General features: G+C 47.2%; 1 protein-coding gene across 1 annotated transcript in view; it reads right to left on the minus strand.

The window, feature by feature from the left end:
* Positions 1 to 24,302, minus strand: part of MAPK15 (mitogen-activated protein kinase 15) — a 124,990-nt gene that overhangs the window by 98,325 nt on the left and 2,363 nt on the right. The window contains 4 exon segments of the mRNA XM_083145064.1: positions 2,120 to 2,210; positions 6,885 to 6,914; positions 7,003 to 7,101; positions 8,905 to 9,040. Coding sequence (XP_083001190.1) covers positions 2,120 to 2,210; positions 6,885 to 6,914; positions 7,003 to 7,101; positions 8,905 to 8,973 — 289 coding nt within the window. The 5' untranslated portion in view covers positions 8,974 to 9,040.

Below are 24,302 nucleotides of genomic sequence, written 5' to 3' on the forward strand. Positions count from 1 at the left end.
TCTAGTAATGGCCACACTCCCACACACATCATATCACAGACTACACTGACAGTATGGTGGTGCCACTCTAGTAATGGCCACACTGCCACACACATACACACATTATACCACAGACTAAACTGACAGTATGGTGGTGCTACCCTAGTAATGGCCACACTGCCCCCCCCCCCCCACACATTATACCACAGACTACACTGACAGTATGGTGGTGCCACCCTAGTAATGGCCACGCTCCCACACACACACACACACTATACCACAGACTACACTGACAGTATGGTGGTGCCACCCTAGTAATGGCCACAATGCCCCCCCCCCCCACACACACACACACATTATACCACAGACTACCCTGACAGTATGGTGGTGCCACCCTAGTAATGGCCACACTGCCCCCCCCCACACACACACACATTATACCACAGACTACACTGACAGTATGGTGGTGCCACCTTAGTAATGGCCACACTGCCACACACACACACATACATTATACCACAGACTACCCTGACAGTATGGTGGTGCCACCCTAGTAATGGCCACGCTCCCACACACATTATATGACAGACTACACTGACAGTATGGTGGTGCCACCCTAGTAATGGCCACGCTCCCACAAACATCATATCGCAGACTACACTGACAGTATGGTGGTGCCACCCTAGTAATGGCCACACTGCCACACACATACACACATTATACCACAGACTACACTGACAGTATGCTGGTTCCACCCTAGTAATGGCCACGCTCCCACAAACATCATATCGCAGACTACACTGACAGTATGCTGGTTCCACCCTAGTAATGGCCACGCTCCCACACACATCATATCGCAGACTACACTGACAGTATGGTGGTGCCACCCTAGTAATGGCCACTCTGGTGCCATCCTAGTAATGGCCACTCTGCCCCCCCCCCCACACACACACACACACACACACATTATACCACAGACTACACTGACAGTATGGTGGTGCCACCTTAGTAATGGCCACGCTCCCACACACATCATATCACAGACTACACTGACAATATGGTGGTGCCACCATAGTAATGGCCACGTTCCCACACACACACACACACACACTATATGACAGACTACACTGACAGTATGGTGGTGCCACCCTAGTAATGGCCACGCTCCCACACATATCATATCACAGACTACACTGACAATATAGTGGTGCCACCCTAGTAATGGCCACGCTCCCACACACATCATATCACAGTCTACACTGACAATATGGTGGTGCCACCCTAGTAATGGCCATGCTCCCACACACACTATATGACAGACTACACTGACAGTATGGTGGTGCCACCCTAGTAATGGCCACGCTCCCACACACATTATATCACAGACTACACTGACAATATGGTGGTGCCACCCTAGTTAATGGCCACGCTCCCACACACACATCATATCGCAGACTACACTGACAATATAGTGGTGCCACCCTAGTAATGGCCACGCTGCCGCACACATCATACCACAGACCCATGACACCGTGACCACATGTACAGACTTCCCTGATAGTACTGTATGGTGACTTTACACTAGTAATGGGCACGCTCACACACATTATACCACAGACTACACTGACAGTATGGTGGTGCCACCCTAGTAATGGCCACACTGCCCCCCCCCACACACATTATACCACAGACTACACTGACAGTATGGTGGTGCCACCCTAGTAATGGCCCACACTGCCACACACACACACACACATTATACCACATACTACAGTGACAGTATGGTGGTGCCACCCTAGTAATGGCCACACTGCCACACACATACACACACACATTATACCACAGACTACAGAGAGTATGGTGGTGCCACCCTAGTAATGGCCACACTGCCACACACATACACACATTATACCACAGACTACACTGACAGTATGCTGGTGCCACCCTAGTAATGGGCACGCTCACACACATCATATCACAGACTACACTGATAGTTTGGTGGCTTTGCACTAGTAATGGGCACGCTCACACACACACACACCATACCGCAATAACTGAGCCAATAAATAGATGTTAGCGTGTGCGTATTGGTGATATTACACAATGTTATAGAAAACAGGACAATAGATCAGTACTATACCCATATACTCGAACACAAGGTAAATATCTTTGTCATTCTGAGCCCGGATTACATTCAGAAGTCGGATGATGTTTGGATGCTCCCCAAATTCCTATTGGAAAACACAATGATGCAGAGGAAGCAGACATTGTATACACACTGTATGATTATCTGTGCAATCTGTATGGTAATGGCAGGGGAGGAAATACTTGCTGCAATTGTTATATTTGGGAATAATTCTACCAGCAGTTATTAGTATCGGCTGTAATTGGGGTGCGCTGTTGGCTTTCTAATAGAACTATAGACAACACCTATTGTTAAGGAGAGACAATAGGCTTCTCGGGGTGTTTATATGTAAGATTGCACATAACAAACAACCTGCCGTTCGCCCTCATGTAAATTCACCTGTGTATACACGTTATGGTCTGTATGCAGCAGCGCACACACTGGCCGATATATCAGCGCACCAATGTGTACAAGCCATATATTTGAACAGTGACGTATGAACTACAAACGATGCCTAATATATCTAAAGATATATTGGAACATTGTTCTGTGTGTACAACTACGCCTTGAGCCGCCAGTGATTGACAGCTCAGTGGGCGGGAAGCATGCATATGTGATGTTAGTCTCGACTGATCGGGCAGGGTGTATGGAGAACAGGCTGCCCCCATCTGGAGATATATCTATTAGTGTGTACCTACTGTAGCTTTAGGATATCATTATTTGTTTGCAATTGTAAATACCCTGTGATTGAGCACATCATTGAAGCCACACTAATCTGGTCTTTGCTTAGGGGCAGGGCTGCCACAAGAATTTTGGGGCTGGGACTGATTTTCAGTCCGGGCCCCCACCCCCCACCCCTACCTTAAGGCCGGGGTGGCTGGCAGCTCCTGTCCTCTCACAGGTGCGTGCAGTTGAGAAGTTCCCCAGCTCGCAGTGCAGTTTAGAAGATCCCGGACCAACTGCCAAGTCAAAAGAAGTGCAGCTTGCACCAAGGCTGGTCTCATTTGTCATCACTTCACGCCGCGCGGTGGGGGCTTCCTGTGCCGACTCCCGGCGGCAGGCTTGTTCCTGCAGTGCGCAGTCACAATGTCCTGCCGTGGCCCGCAATGAAGTTGGAGCCGGGAAGGCTCACTGCCGGGCCCGGCTGCATAGTAAACGGCCGCTGGACGGCAGAAGAATGAGGGGAACGTGAGGCGGCGGGCGGTGCACGAGGAAACTGAAGGGACGGACATAACCACCACTATCATGGGTGACTGCACTATTGCTATGGATGGTTCTAAATCTGCTGCTCATGCCTCCAAACTCCTCTCTCTAACCTCCTCTTTCTGCCTCTCCCAATGTACTGACTAGACCACACCATCGGGAGGGCCACTGCCTTGATCTTGTATTCACTAGACTGCTTTCCCTCTCTCAGATCACAACCTTATCACCTGCAGAAATATTAATGCGATTTCCTCCTTTGCAACAACAGCTCTCATTTATTTCTGTAGTCGCTACTCCTGAGATGACTGTATCAAACCTGAACAGGACTCAAGAATAGTGGCTCCAGCTACCGGTCACTCTCCATGTGGGCCTAGATGCCAACTACTGTATGGCACTCCAAATTAACAAGGCCCTTACAAAATCTCATGAAAATGGCCTAAAGGTCGTACTCCAATGTAACACTTCCTACCACTCCTATGGTAAAGCTCTGGAAAGTGCAAAACAAACATATTTCCAAACTAAGTGATTCATCGCGCCCTACGGGCGCTCTTCACACCGTCGTAAGGGGCTGCGCCCCCTTAATTTGTTAACGTTTGTATTGCGAGAAATATGGTTAGAATTGTATGTAAGATGGCCTGTATTGCAACTTGAGTTATAGGTGAAATGTGTTAAATAGAGAGCATATGATTGGGAAGGGGGTGTGTATTGTTTTGTTTAATTAAAAAGCGGTTACAGAGAAAGATGTACATTGATAGTGTGGAGGGTACAGTGACATTTGTGGGTGGGGGAGGGGGCTGTGTGTGCATGTTGTTTAGGTGTGTGTGTGCAATAGTATAGTAGGGTGTTTCTGAGTCAGCGGCTCCCCAATGGCGGAGGTCACAACACAGGAAAACAGGAAGCTGGGTAGTGATAGGGGTGTGTGGGCATCAGGGGGACTAAAGAGGAGGGTGGGGGACACTGTGCAGCTTCTGCCAGTGGGTGAGGGTCCAGCGTGGCACTACAGGAGTACAGGACTGTGGCCCTGAGTCAGTGTCTCCTCCTACTGGGTGGGAGTTAGGGTGCATGAGAGCAGGAGGCTGGGCTATGAGGCATGATAGGGGAATGTGGGCAACACAGCATCAGCGACTCCCCAGTGGTAGAAGTTATGGTTCAGGAGAGCAGGAAGCTGGGTAGTGATAGGGGTGTGTGGGGATACAGGGGACTAAAGAGGGGAGCAGGGGTGCCGTGAATTGTGGGAGGGGCGTGGGGGTGCCGTGAATCGAGGGAGGGGGGCAGAATTGCGGGAGGGGGGCGCAGATGTCTGTGAATCTCGGGAGGGGGCGGGGGTCCGCAAAGCGCAGGAGTGGGGCGTGAACCGTGCAAGGGGGGTTGCGAATTGCGGGAGGGGGGTCGCGGGGGGTGCTGTGAATTGCGGGAGGGGGGGGGTCGCACGGGGGGTTGCAGCGAATTGCAGGAGGGGGGGTCGCGGGGGCAGGGGGGTTGCCGCGAATCGCAGAAAGGAGGGCGCGGGGGGTTGCCGCGAATCGCGGGAGGGGTGGGTCGCGGGGGTTGCCGCGAATCGTGGGAGGGGGTCACAGGGTGGGGTGGTGCCGCGAATCAAAGGAAGGGGTGGTCGCAGGGGGGGGGGGGGTGCCGTGAATCACGGGAGGGGTCGCGGGGGGCCGCGAATCGCCACAAGAAAAAATCAACACAGAAAGGTCAACACATGTAAATGTTGACATAAGTGTGGCATTTCATTGGTGTCCATGTCGACACATGAGAATGAATATGAGAACATTCAAAAAATGAAAAATAAATTTCAGAAGCTCATGTCAACCTTTTTCATTGTCGACCATAGCCATGGGGAGGGGGGGGATGTAACCATTATTCCTGCTGCTACTACTACTGTAACCATCATTCCTGCTACTACTACTACTGTAAACATCATTCCTGCTACTAATACTGTAAACGTCATTCCTGCTACTACTACTGTAACCATCATTCCTGCTACTACTACTGTAACCATCATTCCTGCTACTAATACTGTAAACATCATTCCTGCTGCTACTACTACTGTAACCATCATTCCTGCTGCTACTACTACTGTAACCATCATTCCTTCTACTAATACTGTAACCATCATTCCTGCTGCTGCTACTACTGTAACCATCATTCCTGCTACTACTACTAGTGTAACCATCATTCCTGCTACTAATACTGTAAACGTCATTCCTGCTACTAATACTGTAACCATCATTCCTGCTGCTACTACTGTAACCATCATTCCTGCTGCTACTACTACTGTAACCATCATTCCTGCTACTAATACTGTAACCATCATTCCTGCTGCTACTACTGTAACCATCATTCCTGCTGCTACTACTACTACTGTAACCATCATTCCTGCTACTAATACTGTAAACATCATTCCTGCTGCTACTACTACTGTAACCATCATTCCTGCTACTAATACTGTAAACATCATTCCTGCTGCTACTAATACTGTAAACGTCATTCCTGCTACTAATACTGTAACCATCATTCCTGCTGCTACTACTGTAACCATCATTCCTGCTGCTACTACTACTGTAACCATCATTCCTGCTGCTACTGTAACCATCATTCCTGCTGCTACTACTGTAACCATCATTCCTGCTGCTACTACTACTGTAACCATCATTCCTGCTACTAATACTGTAAACATCATTCCTGCTGCTACTACTACTGTAACCATCATTCCTGCTGCTACTACTACTGTAACCATCATTCCTTCTACTAATACTGTAACCATCATTCCTGCTACTAATACTGTAAACATCATTCCTGCTGCTACTACTAGTGTAAACATCATTCCTGCTACTAATACTGTAAACATCATTCCTGCTGCTACTACTACTGTAACCATCATTCCTGCTGCTACTACTACTGTAACCATCATTCCTGCTACTAATACTGTAACCATCATTCCTGCTGCTGCTACTACTGTAACCATCATTCCTGCTACTACTACTAGTGTAACCATCATTCCTGCTACTAATACTGTAAACGTCATTCCTGCTGCTACTACTACAAATGTTAGTGAACTTCCGGCGGCATGTGCTCATTTCTCACCAGCAGCATTATACAAACCACTAGTATATTACAGATCCCGTTGAAATGTGGTGAAGAAATGTTTGAGTTTGTGCATCTTTTCCACTGAGCCCCCAAATTGCAGATTACATTTGCATACAAAAAAATCATGTTTAAATGCAGGTGGGGCAGAGTGTAAGAGGGGCCCGTTCTGTCCAACATGTGTGGGCTGCATGCACAAGCAGCCAGTATTTACCCTGCATGCAGAATAAATGTATTTGTCTCCTTGCATTGCATCATGGTTTATTCCGGGACAAAGTTATTACTGTCTATTACTTTGCTCCTTATGAATGGGCTGCTGGTCAGTAAGAACTACAGTAAGCCTGTGCAGACGCTTTTCAGTAACGATCTCAGTATACGGTATTAGTTCTTAGAAGGCCGGGAATTTCAGCTGGTAACGTCAGCCACAACTCTTACTGATAGTGTAGGCAGCTATTAGTCTGGGCACAGCCGAATGAACAACACTCACCTGAAGAAACATGATTTCCCGGAATGTTCGCTGTAATGGAGGAAGATGATAGGTTAGCGACAGTCATACCCCAATACAGTCATACCCCAATATGTACAGAAATCACTGTCCCTCTCACCTGAGCATCTGTCCGGTTCCTAAAGGCATCAAAGATTTTTTTCACAGCCACAATTTCTCCACTTTTTCGATCTATTGCTTTCCACACTATGCCGTAAGCCTGCCGGAATAATGACCATGTAACACGGGTAAGAACTAAAAGCTAGACAGACACTGAGGGGGAAATTTACTAACAATAGCTGTATTAGTAGCCATTCAATGTGATATATGGGCATAAATTCGAATTTTTAAATTTACTAAGCCGAAAAATGTTATGTGTTTTACAAACGTTATGTTCATTCGGATTTCGTCTTGCGAATGAATACACCATCGAAAGAATACGAATGGAATTCACTTAATGGTGAATCCAAATTTACTATCAGGCCGTATGCTAAACACAGAGGGTAACTGTGCCGAAAATAAACAACATTTTCCTATTTGCCTGAATCCTGCATGGATCAGTCAGATCCAATCAGATCAGTCAGATCCAATCAGATCAGTCAGGTCAGATCAGTCAGATCCAATTAGGCTTCTCTGTGTAAAATAAGAGAATAATAAAAACCTTATTATCAATGAGTCCTGGTTGCAGAAATACAGAGGTGGGGGTCCCCCTGTATTTCTATAACCAGTACTAGGCTCATGGCCCGGTCCTGGTTCCCAAAATACGGGTGAAGAAACGAGAAGGGGTCCCCCATATTTTGGCAACCAGCACCGGGTCCAGACAGCCAGCAGGCTGACGCCACAGCCGGGGTAAGAATTTGGTACTTGTTTCCTAGAACGGCCACAATCGGGGGTAATCCTGTACCTTAACTTAAGGTACAGGATTACCCCCGATGGACCCGATTTCCTTTGAAATCAGGTCCATTTTGCCGGCAAAGGCAAAATCGGGTCCATCGCGTCGGTCGGGTGCATTAACATGGCACGCAACGCGACCGACGCGATGGACCCGATTTTGCAATAGGGTTCAATGTTAAAATATTTTTAACATTGTAATCCGAGAAAAAATGGGAAATGGGCCAATATGGGCCATTTCTCATTGTATATGCCCCCCCCCCCCCATTGTGAACGTCACCCCACGATTGACGCCAACCCGAAGCGTGGCGAGCGTACCCCTACTATCCACGTCGGCGTGGAGTTGAGAACATAAAGTGTGGCGAGCGCAGCAAGCCCCGCGAGGGGATGCGGACACCTGTGAAGTTATACGCGTGCGCTCGCCACACTTTATATTCTCAACTCCAAGCCGACGTGGATAGTAGGGGTATGAAAAGGTCGGAGGACATGTACCGCCGCCCCTCGCGGGCTCGCTACGCTCACCACGCTTCGGGTTGGCGTCAATCGTGGGGTGACGTTAAGGGGGTTAAAATTGGGGTCTGGGGAGAATTTTACATTGAATCCAATGTAAAATAGGGTCCCAGGGACCCTATTCACATTTCAATCAATGTAAAAAATCGGGGCCATCGCGTCGGTCGCATTGCATGCGATTTGGTCGCATGCGAAGCGATTGACGCGATGCGACCGACCCGATCAAAATCGGTGTGGCCGTTCTAGGAAACAAGTACCAAATTTGTATACATTGTCCCCTGGCCAAAGGAACTGGCAGGACAGGTAGAGCATGCCAGGGAGAGGTCACATGCCAGCCTACCAGATGTGAGCACCCACAGTGCCTGGCACCTACTGGCACTGACCCCCATAGTGTGAGACCAACTAGCAAGCTGTCTGTGCTGGATACAGATATATAACTGGTGGGACAGGTAGAGCATGCCAGGGAGATGTCACATGCCAGCCTACCAGATGTGAGCACCCACAGTGCCTGGCACCTACTGAGAAGGGATAATCTGATAGATCCCATGTCAGATAGGTAGGTGATAATGGACCACTCGCTGCCTCTCTCCTGTGTGCGCGATAATAACAGTAGCTGACTCACCCCTTTTCCCAGACGTTTCTTAATATCGTATTTCTGGGAAATATGCTCCTCCACCTCAGGGCCACTCATTGTGTTCTCTGGATGTAACCCCAGGCACCCATCCACGTATCCGGCGGTCACTGCTGTGTAGCGGCACCTGCAAGAGAGAGAGAGAATCAGATCACATTACATCACTTTATATAACCAGACAAAAAAATTCCCTGCAACAAGTCTCATGATAAGAGTTTATATAAGAGATAGGGGTATATACTGTATACAGGGCAGGGCTGAGCGTGAGGGTATATACTGTATACAGGGCAGGGGTCAGAGTGAGTGTATATACTGTATACAGGGCAGAGTCAGTGTGAGTGTATATACTGTATACAGGGCAGGGGTCAGAGTGAGTGTATATACTGTATACAGGGCAGGGGTCAGAGTGAGTGTATATACTGTATACAGGGCAGGGCTGAGCGTGAGGGTATATACTGTATACAGGGCAGGGGTCAGAGTGAGTGTATATACTGTATACAGGGCAGAGTCAGTGTGAGTGTATATACTGTATACAGGGCAGAGTCAGTGTGAGTGTATATACTGTATACAGGGCAGGGGTCAGAGTGAGTGTATATACTGTATACAGGGCAGGGGTCAGAGTGAGTGTATATACTGTATACAGGGCAGGGCTGAGCGTGAGGGTATATACTGTATACAGGGCAGGGGTCAGAGTGAGTGTATATACTGTATACAGGGCAGGGGTCAGAGTGAGTGTATATACTGTATACAGGGCAGAGTCAGTGTGAGTGTATATACTGTATACAGGGCAGGGGTCAGAGTGAGTGTATATACTGTATACAGGGCAGGGGTCAGAGTGAGTGTATATACTGTATACAGGGCAGGGCTGAGCGTGAGGGTATATACTGTATACAGGGCAGGGGTCAGAGTGAGTGTATATACTGTATACAGGGCAGGGGTCAGAGTGAGTGTATATACTGTATACAGGGCAGGGGTCAGAGTGAGTGTATATACTGTATACAGGGCAGGGGTCAGAGTGAGTGTATATACTGTATACAGGGCAGGGCTGAGCGTGAGGGTATATACTGTATACAGGGCAGGGGTCAGAGTGAGTGTATATACTGTATACAGGGCAGAGTCAGTGTGAGTGTATATACTGTATACAGGGCAGGGGTCAGAGTGAGTGTATATACTGTATACAGGGCAGGGGTCAGAGTGAGTGTATATACTGTATACAGGGCAGGGCTGAGCGTGAGGGTATATACTGTATACAGGGCAGGGGTCAGAGTGAGTGTATATACTGTATACAGGGCAGGGGTCAGAGTGAGTGTATATACTGTATACAGGGCAGGGGTCAGAGTGAGTGTATATACTGTATACAGGGCAGGGGTCAGAGTGAGTGTATATACTGTATACAGGGCAGGGGTCAGAGTGAGTGTATATACTGTATACAGGGCAGGGGTCAGAGTGAGTGTATATACTGTATACAGGGCAGGGTCAGAGTGAGTGTATATACTGTATACAGGGCAGGGGTCAGAGTGAGTGTATATACTGTATACAGGGCAGGGGTCAGAGTGAGTGTATATACTGTATACAGGGCAGGGTCAGTGTGAGTGTATATACTGTATACAGGGCAGGGGTCAGAGTGAGTGTATATACTGTATACAGGGCAGGGTCAGTGTGAGTGTATATACTGTATACAGGGCAGGGGTCAGAGTGAGTGTATATACTGTATACAGGGCAGGGTCACTGTGAGTGTATATACTGTATACAGGTCAGGGGTCAGAGTGAGTGTATATACTGTATACAGGGCAGGGGTCAGAGTGAGTGTATATACTGTATAAAGGGCAGGGGTCAGAGTGAGTGTATATACTGTATACAGGGCAGGGGTCAGAGTGTGTGTATATACTGTATACAGGGCAGGGTCAGTGTAAGTGTATATACTGTATACAGGGCAGGGGTCAGAGTGAGTGTATATACTGTATACAGGGCAGGGGTCAGAGTGAGTGTATATACTGTATACAGGGCAGGGGTCAGAGTGAGTGTATATACTGTATACAGGGCAGGGTCAGAGTGAGTGTATATACTGTATACAGGGCAGGGGTCAGAGTGAGTGTATATACTGTATACAGGGCAGGGGTCAGAGTGAGTGTATATACTGTATACAGGGCAGGGGTCAGAGTGAGTGTATATACTGTATACAGGGCAGGGGTCAGAGTGAGTGTATATACTGTGTACAGGGCAGGAGTCAGAGTGAGTGTATATACTGTATACAGGGCAGGGGTCAGAGTGAGTGTATATACTGTATACAGAGCAGGGGTCAGAATAAGTGTATATACTGTATACAGGGCAGGGGTCAGTGTATATACTGTATACAGGGCAGGGGTCAGAGTGAGTGTATATACTGTATACAGGGCAGGGGTCAGAGTGAGTGTATATACTGTATACAGGGCAGGGGTCAGAGTGAGTGTATATACTGTATACAGAGCAGGGTTCAGAATGAGTGTATATACTGTATACAGGGCAGGGGTCAGTGTGAGTGTATATACTGTATACAGAGCAGGGGTCAGAATGAGTGTATATACATTACATGGGTCAGTATGAGGGCATATACTGTATACAGGGCAGGGGTCTGTGTGAGTATATACTGTATACAGGGCAGGGGTCAGTGTATATACTGTATACAGGGCAGGGGTCAGTGTGAGGGCATATACAGGGCAGGGGTCAGTGTATACTGTATACAGGACATGGGTCAGTGTATATACTGTATATACGGCAGGGGTTGGTGTGAGTGTATATACAATAAATGGGTCAGCATGAGGGCATATACTGTATACAGGGCAGGGGTCAGTGTGAGTGTATATACTGTATACAGGGCAGGGGTCAGTGTGAGTTTATATACTGTATACAGAGCAGGGGTCAGAATGAGTGTATATACATTACATGGGTCAGTATGAGGGCATACACTGTATACAGGGCAGGGGTCAGTGTGAGTGTATATACTGTATACAGGGCAGGGGTCAGTGTGAGTGTATATACTGTATACAGGGCAGGGGTCAGTGTGAGTGTATATACTGTATACAGGACATGGGTCAGTGTATATACTGTATACAGGGCAGGGGTTGGTGTGAGTGTATATACTGTATACAGGGCAGGGGTCAGTGTGAGTGTATATACTGTATACAAGGCAGGGGTCAGTGTATATACTGTATACAGGGCAGGGGTCAGTGTATACTGTATATAGGACATGGGTCAGTGTATATACTGTATACAGGGCAGGGGTCAGTGTGAGTGTATATACTGTATACAAGGCAGGGGTCAGTGTATATACTGTATACAGGGCAGGGGTCAGTGTATACTGTATATAGGACATGGGTCAGTGTATATACTGTATACAGGGCAGGGGTCAGTGTATACTGTATACAGGGCAGGGGTCAGTGTATATACTGTATACAGGGCAGGGGTCAGTGTATATACTGTATACAGGACATGGGTCAGTGTATATACTGTATACAGGGCAGGGGTCAGTGTATATACTGTATACAGGGCAGGGGTCAGTGTAAACTGTATATAGGACATGGGTCAGTGTATATACTGTATACAGGGCAGGGCCAGTGTATACTGTATATAGGACATGGGTCAGTGTATATACTGTATACAGGGCAGGGGTTGGTGTGAGTGTATATACTGTATACAGGGCAGAGGTCAGTGTATACTGTATATAGGACATGGGTCAGTGTATATACTGTATACAGGGCAGGGGTTGGTGTGAGTGTATATACTGTATACAGGGCAGGGTCAGTGTGAGTGTATATACTGTATACAGGGCAGGGGTCAGTGTATATACTGTATACAGAGCAGGAGTCAGAGTGAGTGTATATACTGTATACAGGGCAGGGGTCGGTGTGAGTATATACTGTATACAGGGCAGGGGTCGGTGTGAGTGTATATACTGTATACAGGGCAGGGGTCAGTGTATATACTGTATACAGAGCAGGAGTCAGAGTGAGTGTATATACTGTATACAGGGCAGGGGTCGGTGTGAGTGTATATACTGTATACAGAGCAGGGGTCGGTGTGAGTGTATATACTGTATACAGGGCAGGGGTCGGTGTGAGTGTATATACTGTATACAGGGCAGGGGTCGGTGTGAGTATATACTGTATACAGGGCAGGGGTCAGTGTATATACTGTATACAGGGCAGGGGTCGGTGTGAGTGTATATACTGTATACAGGGCAGGGGTCGGTGTGAGTATATACTGTATACAGGGCACGGGTCAGTGTATATACTGTATACAGGGCAGGGGTCGGTGTGAGTATATACTGTATACAGGGCAGGGGTCAGTGTATACTGTATATAGGACATGGGTCAGTGTATATACTGTATACAGGGCAGGGGTCAGTGTATATACTGTATACAGGGCAGGGGTCGGTGTGAGTATATACTGTATACAGGGCAGGGGTCAGTGAGTGTATATACTGTATACAGGGCAGGGGTCAGTGAGTGTATATACTGTATACAGGGCAGGGGTCAGTGAGTGTATATACTGTATATAGGACATGGGTCAGTGTATATACTGTATACAGGGCAGGGGTTGGTGTGAGTGTATATACTGAATACAGGGCAGAGGTCAGTGTATATACTGTATACAGGGCAGGGGTCAGTGTATATACTGTATACAGGGCAGGGGTCGGTGTGAGTGTATATATTGTATACAGGGCAGGGGTCAGTGTATATACTGTATACAGGGCAGGGGTCAGTGTATATACTGTATACAGGGCAGGGGTCAGTGTATATACTGTATACAGAAAATGGGTCAGTGTATATACTATATACAGGGCAGGGGTTGGTGTGAGTGTATATACTGTATACAGGGCAGGGGTCAGTGTATATACTGTATACAGGGCAGGGATCAGTGTATATACTGTATACAGGGCAGGGGTCAGTGTATATACTGTATACAGGGCAGGGGTCAGTGTATATACTGTATACAGGGCAGGGGTCAGTGTATATACTGTATACAGGGCAGGGGTCAGTGTATATACTGTATACAGGGCAGGGGTTGGTGTGAGTGTATATACTGTATACAGGGCAGGGGTCAGTGTATACTGTATATAGGACATGGGTCAGTGTATATACTGTATACAGGGCAGGGGTTGGTGTGAGTGTATATACTGTATACAGGGCAGGGGTCAGTGTATATACTGTATACAGGGGTCAGTGTGAGTGTATATACAATATATAAAGCAGGGTCAGTATGAGGGCATATACTGTATACAGGGCAGGGGTCAGTGTATATACTGTATACAGGGCAGGGGTTGGTGTGAGTGTATATACTGTATACAGGGCAGGGGTCAGTGTATATACTGTATACAGGGCAGGGGTCAGTGTATATACTGTATACCGGGCAGGGGTTGGTGTGAGTGTATATACTGTATACAGGGCAGGGGTCAGTGTATATACTGTATACAGGGCAGGGGTCGGTGTGAGTGTATATACTGTATACAGGGCAGGGGTCAGTGTATATACTGTATACAGGACATGGGTCAGTGTATGTACTGTATACAGGGCAGGGGTCAGTGTATGTACTGTATACAGGGCAGGGGTCAGTGTATGTACTGTATACAGGGCAGGGGTCAGTGTATATACTGTATACAGGGCAGGGGTCAGTGTATATACTGTATACAGGGCAGGGGTCAGTGTATATACTGTATACAGGACATGAGTCAGTGTATATACTGTATACAGGGCAGGGGTCAGTGTATATACTGCATACAGGGCAGGGGTTGGTGTGAGTTTATATACTGTATACAGGGCAGGGGTCAGTGAGTGTATATACTGTATACAGGGCAGGGGTCAGTGTATATACTGTACACAGGTCAGGGGTTGGTGTGAGTGTATATACTGTATACAGGGCAGGGGTCAGTGTATATACTGTATACAGGGCAGGGGTTGGTGTGAGTGTATATACTGTATACAGGGTAGGGGTCAGTGTATATACTGTATACAGGGGTCAGTGTGAGTGTATATACAATATACAGGGCAGGGTCAGTATGAGGGCATATACTGTATACAGGGCAGGGGTCGGTGTGAGTATATACTCTATACAGGGCAGGGGTCAGTGTATATACTGTATACAGGGCAGGGGTCGGTGTGAGTATATACTGTATACAGGGCAGGGGTCAGTGTATACTGTATATAGGACATGGGTCAGTGTATATACTGTATACAGGGCAGGGGTCAGTGTATATACTGTATACAGGGCAGGGGTCGGTGTAAGTATATACTGTATACAGGGCAGGGGTCAGTGAGTGTATATACTGTATACAGGGCAGGGGTCAGTGTAAATACTGTATACAGGGCAGGGGTCAGTGTATATACTGTATACAGGGCAGGGGTCAGTGTATATACTGTATACAGGGCAGGGGTCAGTGTATATACTGTATACAGGACATGGGTCAGTGTATATACTGTATACAGGGCAGGGGTTGGTGTGAGTGTATATACTGTACACAGGGCAGGGGTCAGTGTATATACTGTATACAGGGCAGGGGTCAGTGTATATACTGTATACAGGGCAGGGGTTGGTGTGAATGTATATACTGTATACAGGGCAGGGGTCAGTGTATATACTGTATACAGGGCAGGGGTTGGTGTGAGTGTATATACTGTATACAGTGCAGGGGTCAGTGTATACTGTATATAGGACATGGGTCAGTGTATATACTGTATACAGGGCAGGGGTTGGTGTGAGTGTATATACTGTATACAGGGGTCAGTGTATATACTGTATACAGGGGTCAGTGTGAGTGTATATACAATATACAGGGCAGGGTCAGTATGAGGGCATATACTGTATACAGGGCAGGGGTCAGTGTATATACTGTATACAGGGCAGGGGTTGGTGTGAGTGTATATACTGTATACAGGGCAGGGGTCAGTGTGAGTGTATATACTGTATACAGGGCAGGGGTCAGTGTATATACTGTATACAGGGCAGGGGTCAGTGTATATACTGTATACAGGGCAGGGGTTGGTGTGAGTGTATATACTGTATACAGGGCAGGGGTCAGTGTATATACTGTATACAGGGCAGGGGTTGGTGTGAGTGTATATACTGAATACAGGGCAGAGGTCAGTGTATATACTGTATACAGAGCAGGGGTCAGTGTATATACTGTATATAGGACATGGGTCAGTGTATATACTGTATACAGGGCAGGGGTCGGTGTGAGTGTATATACTGTATACAGGGCAGGGGTCAGTGTATATACTGAATACAGGGCAGGGGTCAGTGAGTGTAGATACTGTATACAGGGCAGGGGTCAGTGTATATACTGTATACAGGACATGGGTCAGTGTATATACTGTATACAGGGCAGGGTCAGTGTATACTGTATATACTGTATACAGGACATGGGTCAGTGTATATACTGTATACAGGGCAGGGGTCAGTGTATACACTGTATACAGGGCAGGGGTCAGTGTGAGTGTATATACTGTATACAGGGCAGGGGTCAGTGTATACTGTATACAGGACATGGGTCAGTGTATATACTGTATACAGGGCAGGGGTTGGTGTGTGTATATACTGTATACTGGGCAGGGGTCAGTGTATATACTGTATACTGGGCAGGGGTCAGTGTATATACTGTATACAGGGCAGAGGTCAGTGTATATACTGTATACAGGGCAGGGGTCAGTGTATATACTGTATACAGGGCAGGGGTCAGTGTATATACTGTATACAGGGCAGGGGTCAGTGTGAGTGTATATACTGTATACAGGGCAGGGGACGTTGTATATACTGTATACAGGGCAGGGGTCTGTGTGAGTGTATATACAAGGAAGGGGTCAGTGTGAGTGTATATACTGTATACAGGGCAGGAGTCGGTGTGAGTGTATATACTGTATACAGGGCAGGGGTCAGTGTATATACTGTATACAGGGCAGGGGTCGGTGTGAGTGTATATACTGTATACAGGGCAGGGGTCAGTGTATATACTGTATACAGGGCAGGGGTCAGTGAGTGTACATACTGTATACAGGGCAGGGGTCAGTGTATATACTGTATACAGGGCAGGGGTCAGTGTATATACTGTATACAGGACATGGGTCAGTGTATATACTGTATACAGGGCAGGGGTTGGTGTGAGTGTATATATTGTATACAGGGCAGGGGTCAGTGTGAGTGTATATACTGTATACAGGGCAGGGGTCAGTGTATATACTGTATACAGGGCAGGGGTTGGTGTGAGTGTATATACTGTATACAGGGCAGGGGTCAGTGTGAGTGTATATACTGTATACAGGGCAGGGGTCAGTGTATATACTGTATACAGGGCAGGGGTCAGTGTATATACTGTATACAGGGCAGGGGTTGGTGTGAGTGTATATACTGTATACAGGGCAGGGGTCAGTGTATATACTGTATACAGGGCAGGGGTTGGTGTGAGTGTATATACTGTATACAGGGCAGGGGTCAGTGTGAGTGTATATACTGTATACAGGGCAGGGGTCAGTGTATATACTGTATACAGGGCAGGGGTCAGTGTATATACTGTATACAGGGCAGGGGTTGGTGTGAGTGTATATACTGTATACAGGGCAGGGGTCAGTGTATATACTGTATACAGGGCAGGGGTTGGTGTGAGTGTATATACTGTATACAGGGCAGGGGTTGGTGTGAGTGTATATACTGTATACAGGGCAGGGGTCAGTGTATACTGTATATAGGACATGGGTCAGTGTATATACTGTATACAGGGCAGGGGTTGGTGTGAGTGTATATATTGTATACAGGGCAGGGGTCAGTGTGAGTGTATATACTGTATACAGGGCAGGGGTCAGTGTATATACTGTATACAGGGCAGGGGTTGGTGTGAGTGTATATACTGTATACAGGGCAGGGGTCAGTGTGAGTGTATATACTGTATACAGGGCAGGGGTCAGTGTATATACTGTATACAGGGCAGGGGTCAGTGTATATACTGTATACAGGGCAGGGGTTGGTGTGAGTGTATATACTGTATACAGGGCAGGGGTCAGTGTATATACTGTATACAGGGCAGGGGTTGGTGTGAGTGTATATACTGTATACAGGGCAGGGGTCAGTGTGAGTGTATATACTGTATACAGGGCAGGGGTCAGTGTATATACTGTATACAGGGCAGGGGTCAGTGTATATACTGTATACAGGGCAGGGGTTGGTGTGAGTGTATATACTGTATACAGGGCAGGGGTCAGTGTATATACTGTATACAGGGCAGGGGTTGGTGTGAGTGTATATACTGTATACAGGGCAGGGGTTGGTGTGAGTGTATATACTGTATACAGGGCAGGGGTCAGTGTATACTGTATATAGGACATGGGTCAGTGTATATACTGTATACAGGGCAGGGGTTGGTGTGAGTGTATATACTGTATACCGAGCAGGGGTCAGTGTATACTGTATATAGGACATGGGTCAGTGTATATACTGTATACAGGGCAGGGGTCAGTGTATATACTGTATACAGGGGTCAGTGTGAGTGTATATACAATATACAGGGCAGGGTCAGTATGAGGGCACATACTGTATACAGGGCAGGGGTCGGTGTGAGTATATACTGTATACAGGGCAGGGGTCAGTGTATATACTGTATACAGGGCAGGGGTCAGTGAGTGTATATACTGTATACAGGGCAGGGGTTGTTGTGAGTTTATATACTGTATACAGGGCAGGGGTCAGTGTATATACTGTATACAGGGGTCAGTGTGAGTGTATATACAATATACAGGGCAGGGTCAGTATGAGGGCACATACTGTATACAGGGCAGGGGTCGGTGTGAGTATATACTGTATACAGGGCAGGGGTCAGTGTATATACTGTATACAGGGCAGGGGTTGGTGTGAGTGTATATACTGAATACAGGGCAGGGGTCAGAGTGAGTGTATATACTGTATACAGGGCAGGGGTCAGAATGAGTGTATATACATTACATGGGTCAGTATGAGGGCATATACTGTATACAGGGCAGGGGTCTGTGTGAGTATATACTGTATACAGGGCAGGGGTCAGTGTATATACTGTATACAGGGCAGGGGTCAGTGTGAGGGCATATACAGGGCAGGGGTCAGTGTATACTGTATATAGGACATTGGTCAGTGTATATACTGTATACAGGGCAGGGGTCGGTGTGAGTGTATATACTGTATACAGGGCAGGGGTCAGTGTATATACTGTATACAGGGCAGGGGTTGGTGTGAGTGTATATACTGAATACAGGGCAGGGGTCAGTGTATATACTGTATACAGGGCAGGGGTCAGTGTATATACTGTATACAGGACATGGGTCAGTGTATATACTGTATACAGGGCAGGGTCAGTGTATACTGTATATACTGTATACAGGACATGGGTCAGTGTATATACTGTATACAGGGCAGGGGTCAGTGTATACTGTATACAGGGCAGGGGTCAGTGTATACTGTATACAGGGCAGGGGTCAGTGTATATACTGTATACAGGGCAGGGGTTGGTGTGTGTATATACTGTATACAGGGCAGAGGTCAGTGTATACTGTATACAGGGCAGGGGTCGTTGTATATACTGTATACAGGGCAGGGGTTGGTGTGAGTGTATATACTGTATACCGAGCAGGGGTCAGTGTATACTGTATATAGGACATGGGTCAGTGTATATACTGTATACAGGGCAGGGGTCAGTGTATATACTGTATACAGGGGTCAGTGTGAGTGTATATACAATATACAGGGCAGGGTCAGTATGAGGGCACATACTGTATACAGGGCAGGGGTCGGTGTGAGTATATACTGTATACAGGGCAGGGGTCAGTGTATATACTGTATACAGGGCAGGGGTCAGTGAGTGTATATACTGTATACAGGGCAGGGGTTGTTGTGAGTTTATATACTGTATACAGGGCAGGGGTCAGTGTATATACTGTATACAGGGGTCAGTGTGAGTGTATATACAATATACAGGGCAGGGTCAGTATGAGGGCACATACTGTATACAGGGCAGGGGTCGGTGTGAGTATATACTGTATACAGGGCAGGGGTCAGTGTATATACTGTATACAGGGCAGGGGTTGGTGTGAGTGTATATACTGAATACAGGGCAGGGGTCAGAGTGAGTGTATATACTGTATACAGGGCAGGGGTCAGAATGAGTGTATATACATTACATGGGTCAGTATGAGGGCATATACTGTATACAGGGCAGGGGTCTGTGTGAGTATATACTGTATACAGGGCAGGGGTCAGTGTATATACTGTATACAGGGCAGGGGTCAGTGTGAGGGCATATACAGGGCAGGGGTCAGTGTATACTGTATATAGGACATTGGTCAGTGTATATACTGTATACAGGGCAGGGGTCGGTGTGAGTGTATATACTGTATACAGGGCAGGGGTCAGTGTATATACTGTATACAGGGCAGGGGTTGGTGTGAGTGTATATACTGAATACAGGGCAGGGGTCAGTGTATATACTGTATACAGGGCAGGGGTCAGTGTATATACTGTATACAGGACATGGGTCAGTGTATATACTGTATACAGGGCAGGGTCAGTGTATACTGTATATACTGTATACAGGACATGGGTCAGTGTATATACTGTATACAGGGCAGGGGTCAGTGTATACTGTATACAGGGCAGGGGTCAGTGTATACTGTATACAGGGCAGGGGTCAGTGTATATACTGTATACAGGGCAGGGGTTGGTGTGTGTATATACTGTATACAGGGCAGAGGTCAGTGTATACTGTATACAGGGCAGGGGTCGTTGTATATACTGTATACAGGGCAGGGGTCTGTGTGAGTGTATATACTGTATACAAGGAAGGGGTCAGTGTGAGTGTATATACTGTATACAGGGCAGGAGTCGGTGTGAGTGTATATACTGTATACAGGGAAGGGGTCAGCGTGAGTGTATATACTGTATACAGGGCAGGGGTGAGCGTGAGGGTATATACTGTATACAGGGCAGGGGTGAGTGTGAGGGTATATACTGTATACAGGGTAGGGGTCCTGTGAGTGTATATACTGTATACAGGGCAGGGGTCTGTGTATATACTCTATACAGGGTAGGGGTGAGTCTGAGGGTATTAACTGTATACAGCAGGGGTGGGGAACCTCAGGCCCGGGGGCCATATGCGGCCCCCGTAGCTGGTCTACGTGGCCCTGACGGCTTTGCCGAGAGTCAAGTACAGGGGAATTCTCGCGAGAGGTCGGTAGTTCTCGCGAGAATCCTCTTAATCAGCAGCAGCGGGAGACTGTCAGTCCTATATAGCGGCAGCCGCCGGAGTGTGGGGCGGCTGCAGCAGGACAATTTGTAAGAGAAATTGGTACTTCTTTACTTTCACGGCGCCACTAGATAGGACAGATAGGACAGATAGGATACTAGATAGGATACGATTTGTATGCGATTTGACATAAGATATCGCATAAGATATAGGATAAGATTTACTATCCATTTCATTACCCCACTATCCACTAGGGCGTGGAGTTGATTTTATATAGCGTGGCGAGCGCAGCGAGCCACCGAGCCCGAAGCGTGGCGAGCGCAGCGAGCCCCGCGAGGGGACACGGAATGTATTTTATGGAATTGCATGCAAATGGCATGCGATATTGGGGACTTGCTTTCAAACAACATCCGTGTCCCCTCGCCACGCTTCGGGCTCGGTGGCTCGCTGCGCTCGCCACGCTATATAAAATCAACTCCACGCCCTAGTGGATAGTGGGGTAATGAAATGGATAGTAAATCTTATCCTATATCTTATGCGATATCTTATGTCAAATCGCATACAAATCGTATCCTATCTAGTATCCTATCTGTCCTATCCTATATCTTATGCGATATCTTATGTCAAATCGCATACAAATCGTATCCTATCTAGTATCCTATCTGTCCTATCTAGAGTGGCGCCGTGAAAGTAAAGAAGTACAGAGAAATTTTTTACATATGGCCCCCGAATGATTTTTTACCAATACAAACGGCCCATGGAACAAAAAAGGTTCCCCACCCCTGGTATACAGGGTAGGGGTCGGTGTGAGTGTATATACTGTATACAGGGCAGGGGTGAGTCTGATGGTATATACAGGGAAGGAGTCGGTGTGAGTGTATATACTGTATACAGGGAAGGGGTCAGTGTATATACTGTATACAGGGCAGGGGTTGGTGTGAGTGTATATACTGTATACAGGGCAGGGGTCAGTGTATACTGTATATAGGACATGGGTCAGTATATACTGTATACAGGGCAGGGGTTGGTGTGAGTGTATATACTGTATACCGGGCAGGGGTCAGTGTATACTGTATATAGGACATGGGTCAGTGTATATACTGTATACAGGGCAGGGGTCAGTGTATATACTGTATACAGGGGTCAGTGTGAGTGTATATACAATATACAGGGCAGGGTCAGTATGAGGGCACATACTGTATACAGGGCAGGGGTCGGGGTGAGTATATACTGTATACAGGGCAGGGGTCAGTGTATATACTGTATACAGGGCAGGGGTCAGTGAGTGTATATACTGTATACAGGGCAGGGGTCGGTGTGAGTATATACTGTATACAGGGCAGGGGTCAGTGTATATACTGTATACAGGGCAGGGGTTGGTGTGAGTGTATATACTGAATACAGGGCAGGGGTCAGAGTGAGTGTATATACTGTATACAGGGCAGGGGTCAGAATGAGTGTATATACATTACATGGGTCAGTATGAGGGCATATACTGTATACAGGGCAGGGGTCTGTGTGAGTATATACTGTATACAGGGCAGGGGTCAGTGTATATACTGTATACAGGGCAGGGGTCAGTGTGAGGGCATATACAGGGCAGGGGTCAGTGTATACTGTATATAGGACATTGGTCAGTGTATATACTGTATACAGGGCAGGGGTCGGTGTGAGTGTATATACTGTATACAGGGCAGGGGTCAGTGTATATACTGTATACAGGGCAGGGGTTGGTGTGAGTGTATATACTGAATACAGGGCAGGGGTCAGTGTATATACTGTATACAGGGCAGGGGTCAGTGTATATACTGTATACAGGACATGGGTCAGTGTATATACTGTATACAGGGCAGGGTCAGTGTATACTGTATATACTGTATACAGGACATGGGTCAGTGTATATACTGTATACAGGGCAGGGGTCAGTGTATACTGTATACAGGGCAGGGGTCAGTGTATATACTGTATACAGGGCAGGGGTTGGTGTGTGTATATACTGTATACAGGGCAGAGGTCAGTGTATACTGTATACAGGGCAGGGGTCGTTGTATATACTGTATACAGGGCAGGGGTCTGTGTGAGTGTATATACTGTATACAGGGCAGGAGTCGGTGTGAGTGTATATACTGTATACAGGGAAGGGGTCAGCGTGAGTGTATATACTGTATACAGGGCAGGGGTGAGCGTGAGGGTATATACTGTATACAGGGCAGGGGTGAGTGTGAGGGTATATACTGTATACAGGGTAGGGGTCCTGTGAGTGTATATACTGTATACAGGGCAGGGGTCTGTGTATATACTCTATACAGGGTAGGGGTGAGTCTGAGGGTATTAACTGTATACAGCAGGGGTGGGGAACCTCAGGCCCGGGGGCCATATGCGGCCCCCGTAGCTGGTCTACGTGGCCCTGACGGCTTTGCCGAGAGTCAAGTACAGGGGAATTCTCGCGAGAGGTCGGTAGTTCTCGCGAGAATCCTCTTAATCAGCAGCAGCGGGAGACTGTCAGTCCTATATAGCGGCAGCCGCCGGAGTGTGGGGCGGCTGCAGCAGGACAATTTGTAAGAGAAATTGGTACTTCTTTACTTTCACGGCGCCAGTAGATAGGACAGATAGGATACTAGATAGGATACGATTTGTATGCGATTTGACATAAGATATCGCATAAGATATAGGATAAGATTTACTATCCATTTCATTACCCCACTATCCACTAGGGCGTGGAGTTGATTTTATATAGCGTGGCGAGCGCAGCGAGCCACCGAGCCCGAAGCGTGGCGAGCGCAGCGAGCCCCGCGAGGGGACACGGAATGTATTTTATGGAATTGCATGCAAATGGCATGCGATATTGGGGACTTGCTTTCAAACAACATCCGTGTCCCCTCGCCACGCTTCGGGCTCGGTGGCTCGCTGCGCTCGCCACGCTATATAAAATCAACTCCACGCCCTAGTGGATAGTGGGGTAATGAAATGGATAGTAAATCTTATCCTATATCTTATGCGATATCTTATGTCAAATCGCATACAAATCGTATCCTATCTAGTATCCTATCTGTCCTATCCTATATCTTATGCGATATCTTATGTCAAATCGCATACAAATCGTATCCTATCTAGTATCCTATCTGTCCTATCTAGAGTGGCGCCGTGAAAGTAAAGA

The sequence above is a fragment of the Crinia signifera genome, chromosome 5, assembly GCF_055691185.1.
Source record: "Crinia signifera chromosome 5, ASM5569118v1, whole genome shotgun sequence".
In the NCBI taxonomy this organism is placed as follows: Eukaryota; Metazoa; Chordata; class Amphibia; order Anura; family Myobatrachidae; genus Crinia; species Crinia signifera.